This window comes from Bubalus kerabau, chromosome 2 (genome assembly GCF_029407905.1).
Source record: "Bubalus kerabau isolate K-KA32 ecotype Philippines breed swamp buffalo chromosome 2, PCC_UOA_SB_1v2, whole genome shotgun sequence".
Classification (NCBI taxonomy): domain Eukaryota; kingdom Metazoa; phylum Chordata; class Mammalia; order Artiodactyla; family Bovidae; genus Bubalus; species Bubalus kerabau.
In genome coordinates, this window is record NC_073625.1 from 127,674,911 (window position 1) to 127,688,931 (window position 14,021).

General features: G+C 44.2%; 1 protein-coding gene and 1 long non-coding RNA gene across 2 annotated transcripts in view; one reads left to right on the forward strand and one right to left on the reverse strand.

Moving 5' to 3' along the window:
• On the forward strand, window positions 1-11,931 carry LOC129643760 (uncharacterized). Its single transcript, XR_008710489.1, has 3 exons — window positions 1-1,403; window positions 6,651-7,913; window positions 10,442-11,931. It is a non-coding gene; the product is annotated as an uncharacterized LOC129643760 (long non-coding RNA).
• LOC129643759 (nmrA-like family domain-containing protein 1) overlaps window positions 10,513-14,021 on the reverse strand; it is a 20,112-nt gene continuing 16,603 nt past the window's right edge. The window contains 1 exon segment of the mRNA XM_055568813.1: window positions 10,513-10,692. Coding sequence (XP_055424788.1) covers window positions 10,513-10,692 — 180 coding nt within the window.

Sequence of the window (14,021 nt, forward strand, 5' to 3'; positions counted from 1 at the left end):
AGTTGTATGAGATGTTCGTATGTTTTGAATATTAACCCCTTATTGTCTGCATTGTCTGCAAAGATTTTCTCCCAATCTGTAGGTTATCTTTTCAACTTATTGATGATTTCTTTGCTGTGCAAAAGCTTTTGAGTAGGTCCCATTTGTTTATTTTTGCTTTTATTTTTTTGCCTTGGGAGACCCATCTAAGAAAACATTGCTAAGATTTATGTCAGGGAATGTTTTGCCTACATTCTCTTCTATGTTGTCACATCGTATATTTTGGTCTTTAAACCATTTTGAGTTTATTTTTGTAGATGGTATGAGGGTGTGTTCTAATTTCGTTGATTAACACACAGCTATCCATCTTTCCCAGCATCACTTGCTGAAGAGATGGTTTTTGCAGTCATTCTATATTCTTGCCTCCTTTGCTGTAGACAATTGCCCAAAGGTGTGCGAGTTTGGAGTTGTATAATCCCAGGTGTGATCTGCAACTACTGGGCTGGCTCATCGCCTCTCAGAGCCCGTCCACTCATCGATCAAGCACAGCTGACGATGACTCATACCTCCCAAGATGACATGAGGAAACAACACAGTCAAGCTCTTTGCACAATGTGGGTGTGCCCTGAGGAGCTACTTCTGATGGCCCTTCACGTTTCTCCCAGGAGCCTCCCAGCCTCTGCTCCCTGCAGGCCTCTAGGGGAGCCACAGAGGAGGGATGAGTTAGGGGCCCACTCCAAACAGAGCTTTTCATCTACTGATTTCCAAGAATTTTCACTTTATTACACTTTTTTTTCAGGCTTCAGTCTGACTTGACTAAAATGTAAAGAAACCTCACGTATTTGGGTGGCCAGAGCAGCATGCCTGCTTTCCTAGGCTTATCACATTCTGTCAGCCAAAGCTGAACAACATCTTCAAACAAAATGTCTATTTCTAGCCAAACGAAGGCCCCAGAAAGACTGAACCATCTACCTCAACCATGGTGCACTTGCTTGGAAAAGATCCAAGCGTGTTGGAGTCCTGGCCAGCCCAAAGCACCCCAGCCACTTTCAGCGAGAGCAGGTGGAAGTGAGGGCTCTGATTTTCATGTGAAATCCCCATTTGGCCTCGGAAACGTTAAAAATAAACTTTCACCTGCATCTGATTTTCCTCTTTGTTACTGCAACCATTGTCTGTCTGAACAAAGAGGTAGCAAGAGCCTCTTTGAGCAGTTCACAGAGTTCAAGCCAGAGCCCGAATTGGAGGGGACACAGATGTTAATGAACAAGAGGACCAAGCGAGAGCGCTATTGGGAATGGAAAAACCTCCCTGGGATTGTCAGGCCCCATGCTGCTCTGCCAGCCGCCGGCCTGGCTCTCAGGAGAAAGACCCGGGACCTGCCTGTGCTTTGCCCCTCTGCAACTTGATGGTAGAGCGAGATCTTGGTGAGTCATACATGATTTCTTCCCACTCGCTTGCATTTTGGAGGCACCCATCAGATTTGGGGGGTGGGTGTGCTGGTTAAAATAAGGTGCGAAATCACAAATTATGACTGTGGCATTTATCATTTCTCTTGGAAGCAGTATGTTTTTATAGAAAGAGCCTGGGCTTGGGAACAGGATAAACCTGGGTTCAACTTCTTTCATTTTCAGTTTGTGACTTTAGGCAAATTAGTTGACTTCTCTGACCTTCATTTTACTTCTCTGTAAAATGGGTGTTTAAAATGTTGTATTGGTTAAAGCAATGCTAGTGGCTGTGATACACACACACACACACACACACACACACACACACACACACACAGAGTTAGAGCTCATTCGCTCTAACATTATAGAAACTGATTTCTGATGCTCATAAAGTCCACAACAGGTTTTCCTGGTCTCTGGGCTGCTCTTCTCCAAGAGAGGAAATAGGTGCCTGCATCCTTTCTTTATCTGACTTCACCATTTTCTAAGCACGGCTTTCAAGGTCACCAGCCTTGTAGATGTCCAGCCAAAGGTAGGTGGGAGAAAATGTAGGACTATGGCAAGTGGAAGGTTTTCTGCTGGGCCTACAAACACACCGCATCCCTTCCACTTGCAGGCTAGCATCTATCACTGCAATGAATTGCAAAGAACACTGAGAAATGAGGTCCAGCTGCGTGCCCAGGAAGATGAGGAAACAGGTTTGGTAAACATCTAGCTAGACTTGGCCACGTACACCAACTTTTCAGCGAGATAATAAGACTTAAATGAGATGATTATGAAACTGTGTGACTCTCAACAAATGTTAATTCCTTTCTTCTTTTTCTTCCCCCATGGCCAAATTTTGCTGGAAGCAATGAGAGAAAGCTTCACTTGTAATGACATACAAACATGAGCAGTTGCTGCCAACAAGCTCCTCCCCAACCCCTACAGCCCTTGCCTTCGACATTTTCCCCATTGACAAAGCGGGGAGCCCAGAGTCTTGTTTCTGCTCCTTCCTCTCATAATCTGTCCTTACGGCCTCACCAGGTGCCTCTCCTTCTACAAAATAGGAAGATGCAGCTATTAAACCCTGAAGTCAGAAAACCATCATGTTAGGAACAGTTGAAGCAATGATGCTTGGTGACACTGTGTTTCTCCTACATTCTGTTCTTAACCCCTGTGGTGTAGTTGGGTCACCCAGGCTCTCACTGCTGTGGTTCCCAGCATCCTTTATTGTGTTACATCTGGCTGCTTCATAAAGTTACCCGCCTGGCTCCAGGAAACATTTGGAGTTGACACAGCCAGCCCTCCTGAGGGTTCCCAGGTTTCTAGGCTGGGCTTTGTCCCTTAGGCCCACCCCTCCTATCCTGGATGCCTCACACAGTCAGCCATTCAGACGTCATGGCTTTTGCTGTACCCTGGGTCACACCTTGATTCTGCTTTCTCCTTTTTCACACATACAGCTTGAGACAGCCTTTTCATGACATCCCCAAGTACTGACTCGTCCTCACCCCTATACTCACTTGCTTGTACATCTGGGAGAAAGGGTTAGCAAGAAACACCTTATCAAAAGTTGTGGTTTCACAGTAAATGAGTAATGTGGTTTCACCGGTTTTGGAGGCTGGTCTTTATACAGTGTTGTGGGTTAGCATTGACAGTATTTCTAAGAGAAAAATATGCCCCCAATTCCAAACAACTAAATTCTGAATGAATTCGATGACCCAGTTCTTTCTTAAGTTGAGAATTGCATTGATCAAAGTCCTGATATGCAGAACAGCTCACAGACTTTGCATACATACAAACCTGAATTTAAATCCTGGCTCTGCCACCTAGTAATGTGTGACTTTGGGCAAATTACCTAAATTCTTCAAAATATGTTTCTTTATCTGTAAAATGAGAAAGATAATCTTGTTTATAGTGTTTGTGTAAAGATTTAGTGCAAGAATGTTCATACAGCTCCTATCACAGTGGCTGCTGCTGCTAAGTCGCTTCAGTCGTGTCTGACTCTGTGTGACCCCATAGACGGCAGCCCACTAGGCTCCTCTGTCCCTGGGATTCTCCAGGCAAGAACACTGGAGTGGGTTGCCATTTCCTTCTCCAATGCGTGACAGTGAAAAGTGAAAGTGAGGTTGCTTAGTCGTGCCTGACTCTTAGCGACCCCATGGACTGCAGCCCACCAGGCTCCTCTGTCCATGGGATTTTCCAGGCAAGTGGCTAGTACATAGTAAATAACAATTATTATAGTTGTCATAACATAAGGAAGAATTAAGATCATCTATGATATTTGTTAAACTTTAAAAGGAACTTTTTTACACAAAATTTTAATGTCTAACATATTTTAATTACGAAAACCTGGAAAAAAGGGAAAACTTAAAAGGAGAAAGTAGAAACCAACCAAAATCTCACTGTTCAACGAAAACCACTTTTAATGTCCTGGTGGTTTTCTTCTCAATATTTTACCATATACTTGCATATTTTACACAACTGGAATTAAGCTAGGTATAACATTATTTTGCATACAATATTTTCTTTTTTTGCCACACTGTGCAGATATGGGATGTTAATTTGCCAAAAAGGGATCAAACCTGGGGCCCCCTGCATTAGAAGCACATGGGCCGCCGCTGCTTAACCACTTAACCACTGGGCCACCAGGGAAGTCCAACATTTTTCACTTGAAACATAATAAGTTTTTTCCAGTAAAATTATTTACAAATTCTAGCTTTTAAGAATTTAAAATTTAAGGGAACTTTAAAACTATTCAATAATTAAATTATCCATTCCTTTAATGCTGAACATTTAGCTTATTTCCATTTTTTCACTCACGAGCCAACAGTTTCATATAAAATCCTGGAAATTTAATTGTTATCTGTATTTGTGTTTATTTACCTAAATAGTTTCCTAGAAGCATTGCCAAGTCAAAGGGTGTGCACGTTTTTTTTGTAACCGTTAGCTGACTAGCCCTTCAGAAATAGTCTAACAGCTTATACTCTGGGGAGTTTTAAAGTCTATGCTCTTGCCTTCCTGCTCACTTCTGCGAGGACTCCAGGAGCTGACTCTTGCCAGGGAACAGCTGCTTTGGAGAGTGCACAGTGTTTGGCCCAGTAGACACTTCCTTTTCCTAACAGTGCCCCGAATTCCTTTCGGGGAATCGTCTCTGCCCCTTGTGCAGTTTGGTGGGACATCAGAGTTGGAAGTGTGCCCTGGGCAGGAGAATGGATGCTGGTGAAGAAGCCAGCTTCGATGAGATTGCAGGGACCCTTTCCCATGCTAGATGCTAGACTCGTCCTGCCATCTAGTGGTCGGTAAAGGGAGATGGCAGCAGGGACCAGACCTCCGGCAGAGGGCAGGGAGAGCAAGATGAATCTGCACTCCAGGAGGCCACGAGTGCATGGCAGGTTAGTATCCCATAGGTACCCCCGAACTCAGAGTGCTATATGAAGAAGGTTGAGTGTTAGTCACTCAGTCATATCCAACTCTGCAACCCCATGGACTGTAGCCCGCCAGCCTCCTCTGTCCATGGAATTCTCCAGATAAGAATGCTGGAGTAATCCACGCACATATGGACACCTTATCTTTGACAAAGGAGGCAAAAATATACAATGGATTAAAGACAATCTCTTTAACAAGTGGTGCTGGGAAAACTGGTCAACTACTTGTAAAAGAATGAAACTAGAGCACTTTCTAACACGATACACAAAAATAAACTCAAAATGGATTAAAGATCTAAACGTAAGACCAGAAACTATAAAACTCCTAGAGGAGAACATAGGCAAAACACTCTCCAACATACATCACAGCAGGATCCTCTATGACCCACCTCCAAGAATATTGGAAATCAAAGCAAAAATAAACAAATGGGACCTAATTAAACTTAAAAGCTTCTGCACAACAAAGGAAACTATAAGCAAGGTGAAAAGACAGCCTTCAGAATGGGAGAAAATAATAGCAAATGAAGCAACTGACAAACAACTAATCTCGAGAATATACAAGCAACTCCTACAGCTCAACTCCAGAAAAATAAATGACCCAATCAAAAAATGGGCCAAAGAACTAAATAGACATTTCTCCAAAAAAGACATACAGATGGCTAACAAACACATGAAAAGATGCTCAACATCACTCATTATCAGAGAAATGCAAATCAAAACCACTACAAGGTACCATCTCACACCAGTCAGAATGGCTGCGATCCAAAAGTCTACAAGCAATAAATGCTGGAGAGGGTGTGGAGAAAAGGGAACCCTCTTACACTGTTGGTGGGAATGCAAACTAGTACAGCCACTATGGAGAACAGTGTGGAGATTCCTTCAAAAACTGGAAATAGAACTGCCTTATGACCCAGCAATCCCACTGCTGGGCATACACACCGAGGAAACCAGAATTGAAAGAGACACGTGTACCCCAATGTTCATCGCAGCACTGTTTATAATAGCCAGGACATGGAAGCAACCTAGATGTCCATCAGCAGATGAATGGATAAGAAAGCTGTGGTACATATACACAATGGAGTATTACTCAGCCATTAAAAAGAATACATTTGAATCAGTTCTAATGAGGTGGATGAAACTGGAGCCTATTATACATAGTGAAGTAAGCCAAAAAGAAAAACACCAATACAGTATACTAACGCATATATATGGAATTTAGAAAGATGGTAACAATAACCCTGTATACGAGACAGCAAAAGAGACACTGATGTATAGAACAGTCTTTTGGACTCTGTGGGAGAGGGAAAGGGTGGGATGATTTGGGAGAATGGCATTGAAATACGTATAATATCATATATGAAACGAGTTGCCAGTCCAGGTTTGATGCACGATACTGGATGCTTGGGGCTGGTGCACTGAGACGACCCTGAGGGATGGTATGGGGAGGGAAGAGGGGGAGGGTTCGGGATGGGGAACACATGTATACCTGTGGCGGATTCATTTCAATATTTGGCAAAACCAATACAATATTGTAAAGTTTAAAAATAAAATAAAATTAAAAAAATTAGTACTGTAAAAAGAAAAATTAAAAAAAAAAAAAAAGAATGCTGGGGTAGGTTGCCATTCCCTTCCCCAGGGCATCTTCCAGACCCAGGGATCAAACCTGGATCTTCCTCATTGCAGGCAGATTCTTTACCATCTGAGCCACCAGGGAAGCCCAAAGGGGATGAGGGCAGGAATTTTTCTCAATAATAATTAGTGAGCACTGACTATCTGCCAAAGACTATCCAAAGTGCTTTTTCCACTTTTAATCTTGTAGCCGGAGCCCAGCAGCACCTGTGAGGATGGGGAAACTGAAGCCAAATCCACACAACTAGTCAGTGGCACAGACAGAAGTCAAACCCAGCATTGTGTGACTTTATAGCCAACGTTTCTAGGAACATTTATAGAATCACAGAGAGATACCGCCCCCTGCACCCCTTCTGTTCCTGCACTTCCACCCTCACCCCTACCTGCCGGGAGCTGGCATATTGCATATTGAGTGCAGCACTTTCCACAGCATCATCTTTCAGGATCTGGAATAGCTCAACTGGAATTCTATCACTGCCGGGAGCCAGCGTGAGGAACTCCGCCCGTGACAAAGGTCATGAGGAAGGAGGCTCGGCATACGCAAAGGCGGGATCGAGCCTCAGGAGTCCCCCTGGAAATTCTCGAGCATCTACCCCCCAAACCTGAGTCTGCCTACTTTCTGCTTTGTGCTTTCACCTACACCTCTGACTTTACGGGGGCTGTCCCCCACTACCTCTCTCTGAAAAAAGAGTTAGCTTACAGCTCCAGTTAATAAGTCCTGGGTGTGACAGTGTTTAAACCTACAAACTCCTTTGGAAATCCTCTAGCCTGCCTGAATAGGTTTTTCCGGCCACATGTGATTGTTCAGAGCCTCCCAACTGTGAGAGGCAGGAGATGTTCTAAACTGTCTAAACACAGATTCTTTTGAGTAGTTAAAAGATTGATTAGAAATTGTATTGGTGAAGGGTTTTTCACTTATTGGGCCAATGTTTGCTGCTAAGTCTCCATACTCCTTACCTACTGTGTCCTTGGCAGTGTATTGATTGATAGAATGGGTGTATAGAAATGTAAAACGCAGCTTTGTCCAATGCTTTTTTGGAGGCTGGTGCCTGACTTTGGAGTAATCACCTTTAGAGAAAAATAAGTTTCTTAAAATGTTAACAGGCCTCCTGGCCAGAAGATGATGTCAATCACCTGAACTTTTGCATATGATAAGTTTGAAAGCCTGGCTTTGATTAGGACCAGGAACTGCTGTCCTTGCATGACTCCACCCCTTCCCCCATTATCCTCTATGCATAACTTAAGGTATAAAAACTACTTTGGAAAATAAAGTGCAGGCCTTGTTCACCGACGGTCTCCCCATGTCGCTCTCTTTCTCAAATTCTGGCTGAGTCTCCATCTGGAGTGTGGAACCCGCCATGCTTGCTAATTATGCCTGGGCTTCTACGATCCGACCGGGGAGGCCTCAGTGTCTCCTCTCCTTTGGGAGAACGGAAGGACGCCTGCGGCCTACGTAAGTGGTGCAAACTTCTTGTCTTGAAGTTTTATTGGTCTCCCGCGTAAACCAAGCTACTCAGCCTCTTTTCTCCACTGAATTTTCCTACTGACCTATCCTCATTCTATTACTCTTTATATCTTTAATTAATATCTAATTGAAGCTATTGTATCCTTATCCTCACCGACGCCGTCCCCGCTTCGAATACCCTGGATCAGCCGGGGCTGGACCCCGGCACCTACCCACCCCATTCCCTGGACCACAGAGGGTGGTTGCATTTCCTAAGGTGCATAGCTCATTTCCACCTGCTGTGCCCCTTGTGGGTCCCCAAGTCTCTTCTCTGAGAAACTTGGAAGGGAAGCTTTTCTCTCCGTAGGCTTGGAGATCATAGCAGGAAAGGGGCAGGGGTGGTAGTAGAGCCCCTCATCTACTGTCCACAAATGTCAAAATGTTTTAGGCCAATGTTAACAGCTCTTTCCCTTTATTAATTGTGAGATGGAGATGCAAACAAGATCTCTAAAAGGCAGACTTGTTTCAGATCAGCCACTGTAAAGTTTGCTTCTAAATCCACAAAGAGGGACTTCTGTGGTGGTCCAGTGGCTAAAACTCCACACTCCCAATGCAGGGGACCCAGGTTCTGTCATTGGTCATGGCACTAAATCCCACGTGCTGCAACTCAGAGCTTGCATGTCGCAACTAAAGATCCCACAGGCTGCAAAAAACACCCAAGGTCCTATGTACTGCAGCTAATACTTGGTACAGCCAAATAAATATATAAATATTTTAAACCCAGAATGGGTTTCTTGGGCTTTCCAGGAACAAGAGTGTGGCTGGCCCAGAGTTACCCTAGCCTTGTACCAAAGGCTAAAAGAACCAGCCTGCCACCCCCAGTGAACACACAGGGAGCCCAGGGGACCCACTGGCCTACAGACACTTCCACTTAGGGGATGCTGAGGTTTATTTAGGAAGCAGTGGCCATTCTTCCTGCCTGGCCCACCAGATGAGTAATAAGCCACCTATTTTTAGTTTAGGGCTTTGTTTTTCTTTTCCTGTTTTAGAAATTTATCCATACCCGTTTCTCAGGGTTGATAGCTTAGGCCAAATCGAGTTGTTCACTTGGAGAATAAGGAGAGTGCCCTTCAGAAAGGAGCATGGTCCTCAAGTTGACTGATTTCCCCTTAAGAATCAAAATTTGTCTGCAATAACCTCCATCATTTTCAACAAACACCACTGGATGCCTTAAGAGACAGAAAGGCTGGCGTCTGGCATTGCTGAGCGTCCTCTCTAAGCCAGGTCCCAGGCCACTGTGCCCTTTCACACAGGCATTGCCACCCTGTCCTTGCTCGGCCCCATCCGCTACCTGCCCCGGAGTAGTAGGGGTCAAGCCCTCTCCCGGACGCGGACAGCCTCTTGTGCTTTAAGTATCAGTTGCTGGTTCTCACCACTCTCCAACCCATGCACCTATTTATTTCCCTTTCCTTGTAATGGTATGATCAGTTAACTTTATGCACACATTTAGTCAATCAACGTTTATTGATCGCCTACCATGTGCCAGGTGCTGGGGTAAAAAGGGGTCCAAGTCTCTCACAGCCAAGAGGAAGGCTAGTAAGCAAGACAATTACAATATGGGATAGAAAAAATGCTAAGCTAGCTACAGAAAAGGACACCCTGGGGGCACTTCCATCATCTTCTTTTTCCACTTTACTACCTTTTGCCAGACATTGTCTCAAGCCCCTGGACTTTACCCACTGCACAGGCTCTAGGCTTCACTTGTCTCTAAGTAGTGACATAGCCCCCCTCTTGCCCTGGCATGACACAAACCCAACCACAAACTGAAAAGGGGCCATGGCAGCCTTTGGAGAATGGACCACTCCAATAAGAAAACAGGAGGGGAGCAATGCCTACAAATGTACCATTGGTGCTGGTGCTGAAAAGCAAGCTGTGGGATGGATAAATGAGGGATGGGTGAGTGAAAAGACGAGTAACTGAGTGATGATTCAACAGCTGATTTAATGACTGAATCAGAGATGAGCTTTCAACCTTGAAGCAAAACTGAATTTCCATTTCCAACACTTGTTCACTGAACACCGAGTTCCCCAGAAAACCCTCTACAGAGATTTTTAAGAAAATTAAAATCACTTAAAACCTCACGGAGAAGTGACAACACGCTTGAAAAAACTGGAGTTGTCTAGGGGAGTTCCAGAGATAGGCCTCAAGGAGGCCTTATGAAGGAGAAAGCTAAGGGTCCCCCCATCCCCACTGATTTGTGAGCGGGAAGGAGCTCCAAGTTGCTCAGGCCAGAGACTTCCAAGGCAACGTGGCTGTTGGGAAGAGAGAACTACAGGGTGGCAGGCTGGGAGCCTCTCACTTAGCCTGACAGGTGTACTACGTTTATTAGCAGCTGGAACGTTACATGCGGGTCAATTACTGTGTCAATCAGCTCTGCAGTATCCTGCAGTGTCCTACCCGCCCCCGCCCCACTCCCAACCCAGGGAAGCCTTCAGGGTATAACAACTGATTCTAAGCTATCTGTTCTATAAACATAGATTTAGTGCTCTAGAGAAGACCAGGATCTGGGAGGAAGAACACTGCGTTCTCAGAGACCTGTGTGAACAGTTTAGGAGCTCTTCAAGGCTGCCTGGTTCTCTGAGATGAACTGGCTGAAGCTTTTGACTTTGGGATTCAGTCGGTGGGTGAGCTGGATGTCACGGTCTGGCTTCATTTGATAGAACCGACAGATGTTGGCCATTTCCTTTGCTCCAGGAAATTCCAGCTTCTCGTAAGCCTCTGGGGTGATCTTTTAAGAACAAGTTAAAAAAGAAGGAAAGAAAAGAAACAACAGGAATTGTTATAGCCTTCATTTAAAACAGTTGGAGAAGAACTTGTTCACCTTCATGATGATACAAATCCAAATTCTTTCGCCTAATCCCAAGACCCAAGAAACACTGAAGTTTTTTTCATGGGCAATTTGGCAACATATTGACTTTCCTGAACTAATTTGGGGGCAAAACTTTATCTAAACTTATGAGAAGTTATTTATAGTCTTCATCCTGTTTAGTGGAAATTGCCCTGTCTTTCTCTGCAGAGATATTGATACGTTTTGTTATAGGGTCCTGCCCCAGCCCCTGATGGTGATACAGACATAACCCATCTAAAAGCTGAAAGATTCTGAAAGCTGAATTGTTTCTGGCCACAAGCACTTGGGATAAGGTACCATGGGTGTATAGCCCCTTTATCGGACTGGTTTTCATATACATTTCCTCCTGGGATTCCTCAGCATTCCTTCGAGATCTTCAACCCATCAAGCCCTCCATGAAGCATCAAGGCACTAGACTCTCCATCCTTCCCTCCTGATTGGAAACAAGCATCTGAACTTCAGCCATGCAGCCTCTGCCAGGGCCAGGCCCAACAAACACTGCCCATCACATACCCACTGAGTCACCCTCTGTCACCCTCTGCAAAACCCTTCTGACACTAAGTGGAACTATAGTGACACCATCTGCATCAACTAAGACCATTTCTTTCCTTCTTTCTTTCTTCTTCTTCTTTTTTTTTTTTTGACCATGACACATGGTATGTAGAATCTTAGTTCCCTGACCAGGGATCAAAATCTTGCTCCCTTCAGGAGAAGCTCAGAGCCCTAACCACTGGATCACCATGGGATTCCCATTAAGAACATTTCTAACTATTGGATCCAATATAATCAGTCTTTAGCCTCCAACAATAAACTCTAACCTCGCTCAGAAAACTCTAACCTCTCTCTGGCCTTAGAATAATGTGACAGGTGCAAACTCATATAAAACAATGACTGTCATGCCATTTATAATAATGAAAAATCAAGAACAATCTGCATATCCAAAAAATAGAGGAATGGTAAAATAAACTATGGTAATTATGGTACATCTACACTAGAAATATTATGCAGTCAATATTTTTTAAAAAGTTGAATAGAAATATATGCTCATAATTTAATGTCAAGTGAAAAAGCCAGATACAAAATGGTACTTGGCATGTTGTTTTAATTTTATTACATATATATTGGAAAAAGACTAGAAGAAAATGTACAAATCTTAACAGTTACTATCTCTGATAGATTAAACAATGTGACTTTTATATTCTTTTTTAAAATAATTTTCTGTATTTTCTGCCATAAGCATTTATCATTTTTGAAATCAGAAAACATTTTTAAATTTTAGTGAGTTTGAAAATAGAACACCATCAAAGAAGCATGGAAGATGACTTCTAAAATGTCTGTCTCCTTGAGTTACTCTCTCATCCTGTAACTTTGGTAACTAATATTCCTCAGGAAAATAAGGGATTCTTTTCTGCAGGTTTTTGAAGAAAAGAGATTTGCTCTGTTGTGTCTCACTTTTCTGAGAGAACACTGTCCCTTTTGGAGTTAGACAGGCAGTTTCAGCCAGATCAGAGTTTCTGATGGGAGTTTATTCTGGGGAGTTCAGGAGTGGGGTCGGGGCTGAGGGGGTAGTCACTAAAGAAATTAAGCAAACAGCGATCTTCTGAACAGACAGGGAAAGTCAGACTGCCGGTGCTGGAGCGCCACCTTGTGGCCACATGCATCCTTTCAGAGTACCGCAGCCTGTAAGCCCTTTTCTACTCCAGACCAGCACCAGGGGCTTTAAAGTAGTTTCTAAGAACTGGAGAACGAAATGGCAACCCACTCCAGTGTTCTTGCCTGGAGAATCCCAGGGACGGCGGAGCCTAGTAGGCTGCTGTCTATGGGGTCGCACAGAGTCGGACACGACTGAAGTGACTTAGCAGCAGCAGCAGTTTCTAAGAACAGCATTAACCATTCTGTAGAACTTCCAGTTTCTAATCCCATAAAATTCTGTGTGCCAGAGAAGTTTCTGCTGCATTGTGAAACAACTTTTTGTACCCAAAGCCGTCGGAAATCTGTTATGTGACTGAGAGATGCTTGGACAATCCTGAGCCATCCCAAACAATGTCTACCCAGTACTCTGAAATGAATGCACACACACCATATGCCCACATTCTTCACCTTCCTCCCCTTCTTCTTTTGGAGAAGACAATGGCACCCCACTCCAGTACTCCTGCCTGGAAAATCCCATGGACGGAGGAGCCTGGTGGGCTGCAGTCCACAGGGTCGAGAAGAGTCGGACACGACTGAGTGACTTTGCTTTCACTTTTCACTTTCATGCATTGGAGAAGGAAATGGCAACCCACTCCAGTGTTCTTGCCTGGAGAATCCCAGGGACGGGGGATCCTGGTAGGCTGCCATCTATGGGGTCACACGGAGTCAGACACGACTGAAGCGATTTAGCAGCAGCAGCCCCTTCTTCTTTATAGAGTTCAGACCCCACAGACAAAATGAATACAAGACTCAAATGCAAAGCACTGGGAGAGGGGTCAGTCACTAAATAGTAAATTTGCACCCAGGGATAGATGACTTTGCAGATGTTCTCATAAGTACATCTTTTGAATGAGTGGTGACTTCTTGGGCTTGAGAGTAACATTTTCTCCATGAAATTTGAGTGGTTTTCAGTAAGATCCCCAAATGTGGTTTTATAGCTGGATTGATACCTACAATAGTTTTCTCCCCAAAATATCTGTCGGCCTCCTCACAGGGCCAGTACCTGAACAGGTGAAATGGGAGTCTAGATAGCTTCTCAAGATTCACTGGCCCAAGAGATGCGATGAAAATGAAAACCAACCCTCAGCCCCTAACTCTAGGAAACATTCTAGAGCAGGTTCACCAAACTTACTCTTGAAGGGCTAAGTATAAATATCTAAGGCTTTCAGGCCATATGGTCTCTGTCACAACTGCTCAGATCTACCAATGTATCCTGAAACCAGCCAGAGGCAAATGAAATGAAATGAACACACCCACAAATGAAAGTGTGGGTGTGTTCCAATCAATCCTAATTTGCAAAAGCAGACTCGAACTCTGTAAAGAGGAAGGGACTCTCTCTGCTCTGGAGAAATGTCAGTGCTGGGCAGAACCTGAGAAACCATCCAGACTACACTCTCCTTTCACAGATGGGAGAACAGCAGCCAGGAGAGGCAAAGGGCCGTGTTAGTTGATGCCTGCCAGCCTGAGGGAAGGTGTGCAGGCCAGGCACACACAGACGCACACTTCCTTCTCAGAAA